General features: G+C 30.7%; 1 protein-coding gene across 1 annotated transcript; it reads left to right on the forward strand.

Moving 5' to 3' along the window:
• The first annotated feature begins 2,911 nt into the window (after positions 1-2,911).
• Positions 2,912-8,693, forward strand: LOC107896687 (condensin-2 complex subunit D3). Its single transcript, XM_041079079.1, has 9 exons — positions 2,912-4,520; positions 5,018-5,761; positions 5,902-6,396; positions 6,642-6,733; positions 6,879-6,966; positions 7,049-7,163; positions 7,255-7,381; positions 7,498-7,672; positions 7,789-8,693. Exons 1-9 carry the CDS (start codon positions 3,024-3,026, stop codon positions 8,482-8,484), a joined length of 4,029 nt encoding a protein of 1,342 aa, XP_040935013.1. The 5' UTR covers positions 2,912-3,023; the 3' UTR covers positions 8,485-8,693.
• Positions 8,694-14,132: the final 5,439 nt, after the last annotated feature.

The following is a 14,132-nucleotide window of genomic DNA, read 5'->3' on the forward strand; positions in this document are numbered from 1 at the left end:
CAACCACTAGTTAAAGAGGTGTAGTGTATGTAAACAAATACTTATGAATGACAACTTATGCTCTTTCCTTAAGTGACAAGAAACACAATTAAGGGTCTCTATTTGAACCAAATGGTATATTACAATGGTGTAGGGCCTTTTTAAGTGTGACATTATAGGGATATCCTAATCTAGAATGTCATATACTTAAAGGAACAACTGTACTAATAGTAAAACACTGAGTTGAGCCAAAAGGCAAAGTAGTCTTGGGGGAGCCATTTAAGTTCAATTTGTAAAGCCCATTATGCATTGATCCTTGAAGAAGTATCTCCCTGGTTTTCAGATCACGAACCTAACATTATATAGGAAGAAACTCAAACATCACCTAATTTTCCTTGGTAAACTTGGACACAGGTAAGATATTTTTGGTTATACTAAGTACGAATAACAAAGATTGCATGTTTAATAGTCATGAAAGAGTAAGTAAAGATGACTAACCAGTAGACATAACAAGGAGGGCAGTACCATTACCAACATACACTTTACCTAGACTATTGTAGGGATTACTGTCACCTGTTAAAGTAATTGAATGAGTAAGATGATGTGTTGCTCCAGAGTCAAGATACCAAGCATTGTCCCCAATTTTTTCAGGTGTTGTAAGATATACCTGAGGATATGGGGCTGCTGAAATAGGTGCACTTACATGTGCTGGAAAACTGACATTAAATGGATTAGTCTACGTAGGAACTGGAGCAGGTGGAAAAAACCAACATGTTTGTGAACTTGGAACAACAAGAGGCATCATAGGCATAGATGATGATACCCATGGTGCTATGGGAGGTCCAGTACCAAACGTGCAGGGGGTCTATAGCCTATGCTCTTGTAGGAGGCATCAAACCGATAGTAACATCGATCGACAAGGTGACCTGTTTTCCCACACAATTGGCATTGAATGCGTGATCCAAATGAGCGACCACGCCTATGACCTTAAGAAGCTGATGAGAGATGATAGGCTGGAATAGTCACATTGTTAACAACATGTTCAACTTGAGTGACCATATTAGCTGAACTAAGAGCTTCAACTATTGTAACTTGTTATTGTGCTTCAGCATCAAGAAGCATGGTGGTGACACCTTAAACATTGTAGGGTATCTGACTTTTAGTTATGACTGTAATAATAGATTCATACTCGGGTGACAACCCATTAATAATTGCTATGACATGTTCATGCTCACTAATAACTTCTCTACAACTAGTAAGATTATCACAGTAACCTTTAAATTTCATTAAGAATTCTTTCATTGAAAGATCATCCTTGCGCTAAGAGTGCAAGGCCCTTCTGTAAAACATCAATTGAGAGGTAGTCTTACTGCCATACAAGTTAGCAAGAGCATTCCAAATATGAGCACTAGTATCCGTACCAATAAGATGTGGAAGAACCTCTTGACTCACCGATGACAAGAGCCACGAGGCAATAGCGTTATCCTGTTGCTTAAATCGAGCAAATTCAAGGTTCTCCTGAGGCACGCGATTTGTATCTAGAATTAGTTGAGGAGGATGAACAGTACGAGAATCAAGAAAGTGTTGAAACTTATACATCTTGATTGCCAGAAGGTCTTGTTGACGCCACAATAGGTAATTCTTTTCATCAAAAAGAATACTAATTTTCTTAATGGAAAAGAATCGACTATCAAAGACCCCATCATTAAGATTGGAAGCCATCACTGGTGTAGTAGACTAAACAACAAACGAACTAGATGAAAGAGCCATGAAAATCATAAGCACTCAAAGAATTAACTCTAGGAGGAAATGAACATCTGATACCATGTTAAACTATAACAAAGAATGAAAAATAATAGAGGTTTTATGAATCAAAGATGTTTATTCAATTCATCTTAAATGTACAGTAGTTGCAAATGCTTTTATACACAAAAACAAAGCATGCTATCAACAGTTAACAAACTAACTGTTAGCTAACTAACATCTAACAAATTAATGGACTTAATCAGTTACTCTAACATTGATAATTTAAAATAATTTGGTACATAATCATATATATTAAATATAATTACTCATCATTAATTTAAATATATTTTAAAATAAGTAATTGAAATTAATAAAATTTATGTATAGTATTAATTAATAAATATAAAACAATCATTACAATAAAAAAATGTATTCCATAAACATTTTGAGTATTATTTATTAAATACAGTAATAATTAATTAATAATGATTTAAGACAAATCAATAAAGAAAAAAGATATTTATATAATATAATATTTTTAATTTAATACTATTTTTTTAAAAAAATAACAACTTATATATTGAGTGATAAAAAAATATAAAATTTTTCGAACCGAACTGAGCTCAAACCTAATAAATGAGTCAAAAATTTTGTTTCATCCTAGAAACTAATTTTTCAAATTCAAAACTACTAACAATGACTCCAGCTCCAAAGTACAAAAATACTGGATCATCAGTGACACTTTCAGTACAAAATGGTATTAACTTTCAGTACAAAATGGTATTAACTTGGACATCAATAACTCTTTAAAAATTCCACTTTAAGGCAACATGGATTCTCTCAAATTTCCATGACATCCCCTTCTCAATTTCTAAATTATCATAATTGCTAAGCTAATGATAAAAGTTTAACATATTTGCAATTAATAATATTTTTAATATTTAAAGTTATAAATTAATATATAATAAAATTATCTTTTAAAAATATAAAAATATAATTTAATCCTTTTAAAAGCTAGAAAGGTATAAATTAATCCAATAGAATCTCTTTTCTGAAAAAAGAAACATCTCTGTTTACACCTTGTTTGGGAGTAGGGGCAAGATATTCTGCAATGGGATAGCAATAAATACAAAAATAAATAAAGTTTAAGCGGGAATCAAAAGAAATTTAAAGAATTTCAAGTTTTCGATTCTCACTGGCAAACCATTTTCTGAAAAACAGAGAAACTCTCCGAGCAAAAAAAAAAAAAAAAGAAAAAGAAAAAGAAATCCAGTCAAAATTTTCAAAGGGATTCGGCCATGGAAGAAACCATTGCAAGAATCCTCACAGAGCTTGAAGAAATCAATCAAATCCCAAATATCCAAAACCAAACTCCACTCATATCTCGATCTACTTTGTTAGATCTTCATTCCCTTTTGTCCACAAACGACCCAGACCTTGTTTCCCAACTCTTCGATGACCTCCCTTCCAAAAGCCTCTCTCCTTCTTCCCTCACCAACTTGTTGTCTTTCACAATGGATTCTGCCCATTCCTATTCTCTTCTAGCTTCCAAAGTTTACCTCTCTCTTCTCCTTTCCCCTAATTCCCCCGTTTTCACTCTCTTTACCCCAATTTCCTTCCTTTCTTTCCTTCGTTCCCTCCGTCGCTCCTTCAAAAACTGTCCATCGGCCCAACCTGAGGAGTCCCCCCCTTCCAACGCGCCGCCTAATCGGAAGAGGAAAGGTGGGGGGAGGGGTCGTGGAGCACGTGGTAACGTTAGAGGTTCGGGAGATTGTAGTGAGGAAGCAAGTGATACTTTTGATATGAAACAAGTCTTTAAAGTGTTTGAAATGTTGGTTTCTGTTTTGGGTTTGATTCATTTGGATAGGTTTCCGGATAGTTTGAAATCTTTGATACAAACTTTTGGTGAAATTCCTTTGATGGCAATGGAAAAGCTTGGGAATCCTAGTAGTTTGAATCGGTTAATGGATTTGTGTTCACGGGTTTTGAGTGAAGTGTTGAGGTCTGAGCATGGAGAGTTGGCTAATACTGCAGCTGAGGTCTTGAAAGCTTTATCGCCATTAATATTAATGGTTAAGTCGCAAGCAAGAAGTTTCGCTTTGGGGTTTGTCACAAAAAGGATGACGGAATTGGGAAACGAGAGTGATGGTGTTAAGAAAGCTGTCGTTAATTTTCCTAGATATTTGGCTCAAAAGGCACCTGAGAAGGCTGAGCCACGGGCTTTGGCTGTGGACTCCATAATGGAGGTTGTTAAAGTGATGGATTTTGAGGATCAAATAGGATATATGGACTATGTGTTGAAGATGACTCAAGGGAAAGCTAATCTTAGGCTGTTAGGTGTTGATCTTATTGCAATGATGTTAATGTCATTGAGGGATCCTTTTGGGGTGGTTTCGGATGTTAAAACCAGGGATTATTGGGGTACAAGGTGCCTGGAAGCTTTGATTACTAGATGTTCGGATTTGAGTGCTGGAATTCGTGCTCGAGCTCTATCAAGCTTGGCACAAGTTGTGGGGTTTTTGTCTATTGATGATAGGAATAAAGGCATTTTGAAGGAAGTAATGCGGTTATCCGAAGGTGGAGAGGAGAGGCCACTGTGTGGAATGAATGATCTTTTGAAGAATAGGTGTATGGATGACAAGGCAGCTGTTAGGAAGGCAGCACTTCTTCTGGTTACTAAGTTGATATCCCTTTTAGATGGTTGTTTTGGTGGAATCCTGCTCAAGACGGTGGGTATGGCTTGCTCGGATCCACTTGTTAGCATACGTAAAGCTGCCATTTCAGCTCTTTCTGAGGTTATATCTTTTGCACGTATTCTATTTTCCTTGTTCTAATATGTTTCTTTCCTCAATTATCAAGTACATTGCAATGTTCAAAGTTTTGTGATGATCTGTTGCTTAATCAAAGGTCAATACACAGTTAAGCTAGTTTCCTTGTTGAAATATGTTTCTTTATGTGCATTGCTACGTTGGATAGTTTTGGGATGATTTGATGCTTAATCATAGGTAAATACTCAGTATGATGTTGAATTAGTTTACTTAAGTGGATATTTTCATTGTTATGCACTTTCCAATCCCAGTTTGATTTTGTACATTACAACATGCATGCATTTCTTAAATATGTTTCTCTATTAACTTATTACGTACATTATAGTGTTCAATTAGTTTTTTGATGATTTGATGCTTAATCACAAGTCAATGCACTTTTTGATGTGGAAGTAGTTTACATAAGTGAATATGTTCTTCATTGTGCGCTTTTTGATCCCAGATTGATTTTTGCATTAATTTTGCAGGCATTCAGAACATTTTCAGATGAAAGTGTGACTACTGAGTGGCTACATTCTGTTCCACGTTTAATAACAGATAATGAATCTAGCATTCAAGAAGAATGTGAAAATTTGTTCTTGGAATTGGTTTTGGACCGGGTGTCAAGAGCCGGACCGGCTTGCGCACCCAAGAAAGGATCTGTTTCGCCTGAGTCATATCTAACAACAAAGAGTTTAGAAGGGGAGTTGGAGTTATTATTCCCTGAAGGGATATTGATTCTTTTGAAAGGCATCTGTGATGGTGAGGTGACTCCATGGGTGAAGAAGCTTTGCACAAGCCTCGGTAAAAAGAAACGGTTGAAGCCCAAGATTGCTGCTGCTCTTCAAAATATTATAAAGACTTCTGAATCTATCTGGTTGAGTCATTCCATGCCAATTGAGAAGTGGACAGCTCCAGCTGGTGCTTGGTTTCTTCTATCGGAAGTCTCAGTATATCTTTCAAAAGCTGTTGAGTGGGAGTTCCTTCATCACCATTGGCAACTACTAGACAAACCTGGTTCAAAAGGCAAGTTACAAAGCCCACTTTTGCAAGGAAATGCAAATGAAGATGGAGAGGGCGTAGAATCCAATTCAGTTGCATGGGCAGGAGATCGTGTTTTCCTCTTGCAAACCATCTCAAATGTTTCCATGGAATTGCCTGCTGAACCTGCTGCAGATTTAGCCCACAATTTGCTTAAAAGAGTTGAAAAGTTCAACATGCATTCCACAGAGGTACTGATTGCATCAACAAACTCTCAAATGCAGCAATGCTTTGTTTATTTTCCTTCCTATTGTGAAATAAACTTGTTCATATGCAGCTAGCGTCTTAGAGATAATACATCATATGCATAATCAGCACTGTTTTATGACAGGTTAATGCTCATGTAAAAGCTCTCAGAACATTGTGCAAGGTAAAGTCATTAAATCCTGTGGAGGCTGATCAACTTGTTATGAGATGGGGACAGCAGCTTCTCTCTAAAGCACATGAAATTTTAGAAAAGTACATTTCTGATGATAAAGAAGCAAATAACAATAATAGTTTCTTTACACCACCAAGAAGTGGGAGCAGAAAAGGGAAGCAAGCAGCAAGAGCATCCAGGTTATTATCAAAAACAGTCACTGCGGTCTATACTGTTGGGTCTTTGGTTGTTGTCTGTCCTGCTGCGGATGTGAGCTCGATTGTTCCACTATTATACACAGTCGTAACTTCAGGGAATTCTGATCCGAAGTTAAATAAATTACCAGGGCCTAAGGTATCTTTGAAGCAGACAGCCCCTTCTTTGTACATTCAAGCATGGTTGACATTGGGGAAAATTTGCCTCGCTGACGGGAAGCTTGCAAAAAGCTACATTCCTCTCTTTGTGCAGGTGTAATCATCAACCCGATGGCTTCTTTGGTCTATGCTATATAGTTTCTTGTATGATTTTCCATTAATATTTTCAATCATTCATATTCATCACAATTTGCATGGCAAAACATTTGAGCATACCCAGCTGCATCAATTCATAGAACAGCACCCTATTGTTTTCAAGTTATGCCCACAGTTTTTCTGAATGTCATCGATTTCAGGTAGTATCTGATGACAATGTTAACCATGCATTTTAAAATGCAGGAACTTGAAAAGAGTGATTGTGCTGCCCTTTGCAACAATCTTGTAGTGATGATGGCAGATTTCTGTGTCCGCTATACTGCTCTGGTTGATTGGTGAGTCTTGGGAAAATTTAATATAAATGAGCTTACTTGGGTAGTTTCTTCAAAGCAACTAATTAAAAGGGAAAGAAATGGAGCACAAAAATCCTTTTCTATGAGACTGATTGCTGCTTTAATGAACAATTCTTGTAATATGCAGTTACATAGCTAAGATCACCAAGTGTCTTCGTGATCCATGCGAGCTTGTTAGACGACAGACTTTTATATTGCTCTCAAGATTATTACAAGTAAGTTTGCATTGCTGGTTGTTTCAGATGTGATGTTATCTTAATATCCTATTGAATGCTGTAATTTTGATCTTAAATCCAGAGGGACTATGTGAAGTGGAGGGGAGTGCTATTCCTTCGTTTCCTTCTATGTCTTGTTGATGACTCCGGAAAAATAAGACAACTTGCTGATTTTCTCTTTGGAAATATTTTGAAAGGTAAGGAGCTTAACAATTCTTCAATTGTAACATTGTGGAAGTTTGTGATACATGTTTGTTGGATTGACTTTTGAATATGTTTTTCTTCCAGCCAAGGCTCCACTTCTTGCATACAACAGTTTCATTGAAGCCATTTATGTACTGAATGACTGCCATGCACACAACGGACATAATGATTCCAAGAATTCACGGACAGAGAGTCGACTTTTTTCCATCAGGTACTTGTTTCCTTCATTCAGATGCTGGAAAGCGGATTTCTACAACTGAGATACATATTTATGATCTATTTTCAGTGTTTTCTTCCTTTATAAATTCTATACGGTACAATTTCCAGGGGTAATGATGAGAGGTCGAGGGCTAAACGGATGCGGATCTATGTGTGCTTGCTGAAACAAATGGCACCGGAGCACCTTTTGGCGACATTTGCAAAGTTATGTGCTGAGATTCTAGCAGCTGCATCAGATGGTATGCTCAATATAGATGATATAACTGGACAGTCTGTTCTTCAGGTACTGATCATCTGGACATTTGTAGACCGTGCCTGCCAAAAAATATAGTGTTTTTCTTTCATGATAATGTTATGACAACAGCCAATCTCAGCATTTATTATATGTTTATGGAGCAGGATGCTTTCCAGATTCTTGCCTGCAAAGAGATCCGAGTCTCATCCCATCGTGGAGCTGCATCCGATTCAGCAGAGGTAGAGGAAGATGGTGATAGCAGCGCATCTGCAGCTGCTGCAAAAGGAAGGGCTATAACACAAGCTGTGAGAAAGGGTCTTATTCAAAACACTATCCCAATTTTTATAGAGCTAAAACGGCTACTAGAAAACAAGAACAGCCCTCTCACAGGTTCCCTCATGGAATGCCTGCGAGTCCTTCTCAAGGACTACAAAAACGAGATCGATGACATGTTGGTTGCAGATAAACAGCTTCAAAAAGAGCTTATATATGACATACAGAAATATGAGTCAGCAAAGGCTCGAACAACAGCTGCAGAAGCAGTTGCAGGCATGCAAAACCAAGGTGTCTATCGATCACCACCTTGCGTTCCGAAAGCTGCAACTGGAGCTGATCCTGAAAACAAGATGAACCAGAAGTTGTCAAGTGATTCGAAAGTGGCATCAGCAATAGCAGATGCAGCTGCGGAAGCCACCGCCCGGTCCGTGCTAAGGGAGGTGAACAAAGGAGCAATGACCCCACCACTTAAGGCCATTAATGTGCCAAAGCTCAAGTCTAACCAGGCAGGAAGCTCTGCTAAAAATGATCGCTCCTTAGATGTATTGGAATCCTTGAGGAGACGAATTGATGATGAGAACTGATGATTATGAAGTCTACACTTTTTGTTTCATTTGGCTACTACTTAATGACTTACTGTAAATAGTAAAAGATATAACTACTATGTATTAATATATAATATTTTCATCACTCTTTATTTAATTGTTCATTATTAGAGCTGGATGAAGAGTTGGATAAGATTTTCGAATTTGAGTTTGGACAGGTTTATAATAATAAATATTTTGTTATTGAACATTTTTTTATTTAAATTAAATAAAATAATAAAAAAAATTAAGGTTAAATAACACCCATGATTACTTTTGTTTATCTCTTTTGTTTATTTAAGATTGTATTTTAATTACTTATATTTGAAATGTTATGTTTTAGTTATTTATATTATCGTAAGTTGATATAGTAAATTAAATTATTATTTCAAACAAAAAATTTAAGTTAAAGTATATAATCAATTTTTATATGTTCTTTTAACCTTTTTTTTTCTTTTTCTTTATTTTTTTTACCTTCTCTATTTCTTCTAACATATTAGGAAGTTGAATTGTCGCCTATAACAAAAACCCATAAACCCATACCTTCTACTAACTATCAAAACTCTCCACCATCACCCATCATCTTTATTTCATCCACTAACACCTTCACCACTAACATAACTTTTCAAAAACATCTAAAAAAAATCTCCAACTTTTGGACTACCCAAGATCGAATCTCCATCGTCGACCATTAGATTGACTCGATTTTCTAATATGTGCTTCTCCTCAACTATACCTCCTTCCTGACTATTAGGATTGACAAGTTGTCGGAGTACCTCGAACCTCTTGACCTAAATTTAACCCTTCTTTTTTTCTCCAATTCTCTATCTTTTTTTACACTTTTTCTTTGTTGCAAGTCTAATCTTTAGCTCACTGTGATTTGTTGGGGCTTATTAATTGTTGTTTACCTGGATTCTTGATTGATTTGAATGTGGGTTTATTTGGTGAGGGATGATATTGTTGGGTTTGTCATGAATGAGGTCATGGTAATGTTGAAAGTGTTGGTGGATGAAATGAAGATGATGGTTGGCGGTGGAGGGTTTTGATAATTAGCAAATGATATGAATTTATGAGTTTTGGTTATAGGTAATGATGACTTTCGACTTTCGACTTCCTGCTTCTTTCTTCACTACTAGTTCGACTTCTTGATACATTAAAAGAAATGGAGAATGTAGGAAAAGAGAGAGAGAAACAAAAGAGAATAAAAAAAAAGAAAAGTTAAAAGATCATAAAAAAATTAAATTATTCAAAATGAAAAAATACGGGACCAATTATATAATTTAACATAAAATTTTTGTTTGAAATGATCCCTCCTTGTAACAACCACTCGCAATAACATCATTTTACTGTAACAGTTAAGTTTTTAGTAGAATTGATTATTTATATTTAATTTTAATGCTCTATAACAACTTTTCATTTATAATATCAACAATAATATTTATGACTACATTCTTTATTAAATTAGTTCTTTAAAATAATATATTGACTAAAATTTTATGTAAAACTATAGCTATTTCATATAAACAAGCCTATGAATTATAATTTATTAAATAAAAATAATCTTAATTAAAATATTATTTTAATAAAATATTTAAATTTCACGCAGAGTCAAGGAGATGACAAGTGTCGTATATAAAGTATAGTAAAATATTAAAAAATATTTTAAAAAAAAGAGGCAGATGACAATTTTTTAAGGCTGCATGTGGAATACAATATTGCTAATGTATTAAATACTAACCTTTTTAGTAAATGAAAATAACCTTCAATTAGTGGAATTAAACATATCAATTCAATAAGGTATTAAATTCCCTAATTAAATATACTACTATGGATTTGGAACACCATAAACTTATAAATTGATTACTTGAATTTAATAATTCATGATAAATTAATTAACTTTATTAGATTGATGATCTTAATTAATCGTGTGAAAGAATGTAAAACAAAATATGCATAAAAGTAATAATGCATGCACCTATTTTACGTATTTTAATTTTGTTGATTTAATTCTTAATTTCTTTTTTTTTAATATAATTCCCACTTTCTTTATTTGATAGAATTTTACGAAATGAATTCTACTGTAAGTTTATAACAATTATCTTTCTATTATTTAAAAAATTTTTCTTTAAACTTTTTATATTTTGTGTAAATTAAAGTTTTTTTTTGTATAAATAAAGATTTTTAACCTTTTGTATAAAATATTTTTTATAATTTGATAATGACAATTAGAAATTGTTATTAATTAGAGTGTATTTAATTTATTTTTATATAAGACTCATTTTCTAACAATTGTCTCTTGGTCGTGTATACTAAAATAAACGAAGTTTTGGGTACGTTTAATTTAAATGTTTGAAAGTTTTTTAGTTTTTTAATGCGCAGAAAATATGTTGTATGCTATATGAACTGTTAGTATTATAAATAATTTATTTTTAAAATTAAAAATATTTATTAATTCCTTTTTTGTTTTTATTTCATGTGACAATACTAATTACCTAACAAACAATTATTAGTTTAAGTTTGTTTAATTAACAGTTACATTGTAGGACAAATTGTTTGTATTTAGAAAAATAAAATGACATAGATGCATAATTTTATATGATGGTTTAATAGTTAAGATATTCACTATCTTAAATATAACATGGGTTCAAGTTAAGCTACTCGTATTTATTGTTTAAATTTGATTTTGTAATTAAAGAAAAAAAAAAGCACAGATGCAATGCATTGTAAGTTTTCCATTGTTTGTTATATTAACATTCTATTCATTTAAATTAAATTAAAAAAAGAAATAGAATAGATGACCGTCTATTTGATTTAATTTATATTATCTTTTTTATTTATTTAAATTATCATTATATTGTTATGAATTTCAAAAATTCATATATTTTTTATATAAAAGGATTAAAGCATCATTTATCTCTTAAAGTATACAATTTCTCTCACTTTAATATTTAAATTTTTTTGATCTAGATTAGTAGTTAAAGTTATATCTTATTGAACAGTTCAGTCCACTAAAAAAATTGAAATATAGTATAATTAGAATGTGTCATGTGACACTTTAATTCAATTAGAAAGTATCATGTGATATCTATGTGTTTTAAAAATAAAAATGAATGTATAAATTTTAAAAAATATAAAAAAATCAAGAATAATTTATAAAATAGAAATATAATTAAAATTTTAGAAAGTTACCATTTGACTTTGACCTAATTTTGATCCACGTTGACCTAATATTATTTTCAAATTTTATATTAGAAATTTATTTTAAAATTATAAAAATTATATCTTTTTCATTTTGTGAGAAAAATATTTTTAAAATTTTTATAAATATATACCATATAAATTTTATATTTTTTAATTTTCATAATTTAACTATTTTTCAATTTTTATTATACTTTTTTGGTTTTTTTGAAACAAATATTTTTTTTTCAAAAAATATATAAGCTTTAGAAAATTGCAATAATTAAGAAAATTGTTTCGAAAAACAAAAAAATAAATATAATAAAAAAAATTTAAAAATAGAAAATATAGTTAAATTATGAAAATTGAAAATAATATAAAGAATTATATATTATAATTTTTTAAAAACATTAAAAATATTTTTCACACAATTAAACAAAAAATTTAAAAAATTTAAGAATACTTTTCTAATATAAAACTTAAAAAATATTATTACGCAACGTCTGTCAAAGTTAAATGGTTTATACATATCTGATTTAGAGTTTCTTTATAATTTTTATTTATACACTTTAACTTATATAATATCAAAATTTTAAATTTATTTATACATGCAGCTCATATGTTAATATGAAAACAGATATATATATATATATATATATATATATAACAAGATACAGATGCATAATATTATGAGAAATGACGCATCTCTATTTTTACTATTTAATTTTTATAATTTTTAAATATAATTTCTATACTTTTCCATTATCCATAAAATGTTATTTAGATTATAACTGAAAACTTCAAGTTTTAAAATTCAAAATTATCTATTAAAATTATTATTATCCCTTTAATAGTTTAAATGACATGTAGGTAATAAATTTTAACTTAAAATATTTTTATTAAAAAAAAGGAAGTAAAACTTTTAAAAAAATTAAATTAAAAATTAAATTTTATGTCTTTATTTAACCTTTAAATAATTTTATTATGTTTAATTATAATTTTAAAAATATATATTTTGAATTTAAAATTAAAAAAAATCTTAAAACTTAAAATATACCTAACCAATTTCATTTCAATTTTCAAGTTTATCTTTTTACTTATTTAAAAATATTATTCTAAAAAAAAAACAATAACTAGTATAAAAGTAGAGTAATATAATGAACGTAACCAATGTTTCCATAATATCTTTCAAGAGTTGATTAAAGTGAAAGTTAAAATAGCTTTGGCTTGGCATCAATGGTAGAATGAGACTAAATTGGAGTGTAGTGTAAAAAGCAAGAGGTAATAACCACCCAAAGTAATACTTAATGCAAAAAATAATTACAGGGCAACTTCTTATCACCACTCCAAATGGGAGATATGATCATTGCCCTCAACCTTAGATTCCTCTTCCAATAACCTTTTGAGTCTATATTCCTTGAGATTTTTCTAGTTAGCATGATTGTTGCCAACTTACTGTGCTTTTACCAAAATTTTACTAAATTAAAAAACTTGTTAACTTAAAAACAATGATTTTAAAAATTAAAAATACTGTTAAAAATATACTTTTTTAAACAAGTAATTACTATTCTTCAATAATTATTTTTAAAAATTATAAAAATTAAAAAAATAAAATAAGACTATAATCAATTAATCAAAATTTTTTAAATAATAATTAAAAAATAAATATATTTAAAATTTTAAGAAATTAAAAGTAATTAATTTTTATTTAACTTATTTTTTCCAATTTTAAGTGTTAATGTGCACATGCATGCATGTTTAGTGTACAAATTTTAAAAAAAGGAATAAAAATATATATATTTAAAAGCATATTTAAGAAATTTTAAGATAATGTTAAGAAATAAAAAAATATTTCATTTTTACTTAATTTTTTTTGCTTGATTAGAATTTAAAATGTTTTTAAAATATTTAAGTGTTATAATGATTAAATTTGGGTATTACTAAATAAAAAGATTTGTCATAAATTATAATAAGTTTGTATCCATTAGAAAAAAAATATAAGAACAATTGCAGTAATTAAGCTTAACACCTTTGTTTCTAGGTTCTTATAATCCAATCTTTTAAGGTACTTTTGAATTACTTTTCATCTTACAACTCTTTTTTTACTAATGCGATTTATAATTAGTTGTAATTTGTGAATTTCCCACTCGTAATTTTCTTAGAAGTTGTGCATGCAATACCAACATACAAAATAGTTAATTCAATTTAAACATGTTATTTTGTCAATCATATTTAACTACGATTTATACCTTCATTTACATCCACTGCTTTATATGAAAATTTTCATTATATAAAATTTAATCTAATCTACTTTTACTAAATAAGAGAAATTCCATATATTTTTAAATGGTTTAAAATTTACCAATTTTTATATTAATTATTACATAAGATAATAGTTATCAACACTGTTACAATAAGTAAGATAGCAAAGATATAATAAATGGAATGATAAACATACATCTTCAAGTTTT

Source organism: Gossypium hirsutum, chromosome A10 (genome assembly GCF_007990345.1).
Source record: "Gossypium hirsutum isolate 1008001.06 chromosome A10, Gossypium_hirsutum_v2.1, whole genome shotgun sequence".
Taxonomy (NCBI): Eukaryota; Viridiplantae; Streptophyta; class Magnoliopsida; order Malvales; family Malvaceae; genus Gossypium; species Gossypium hirsutum.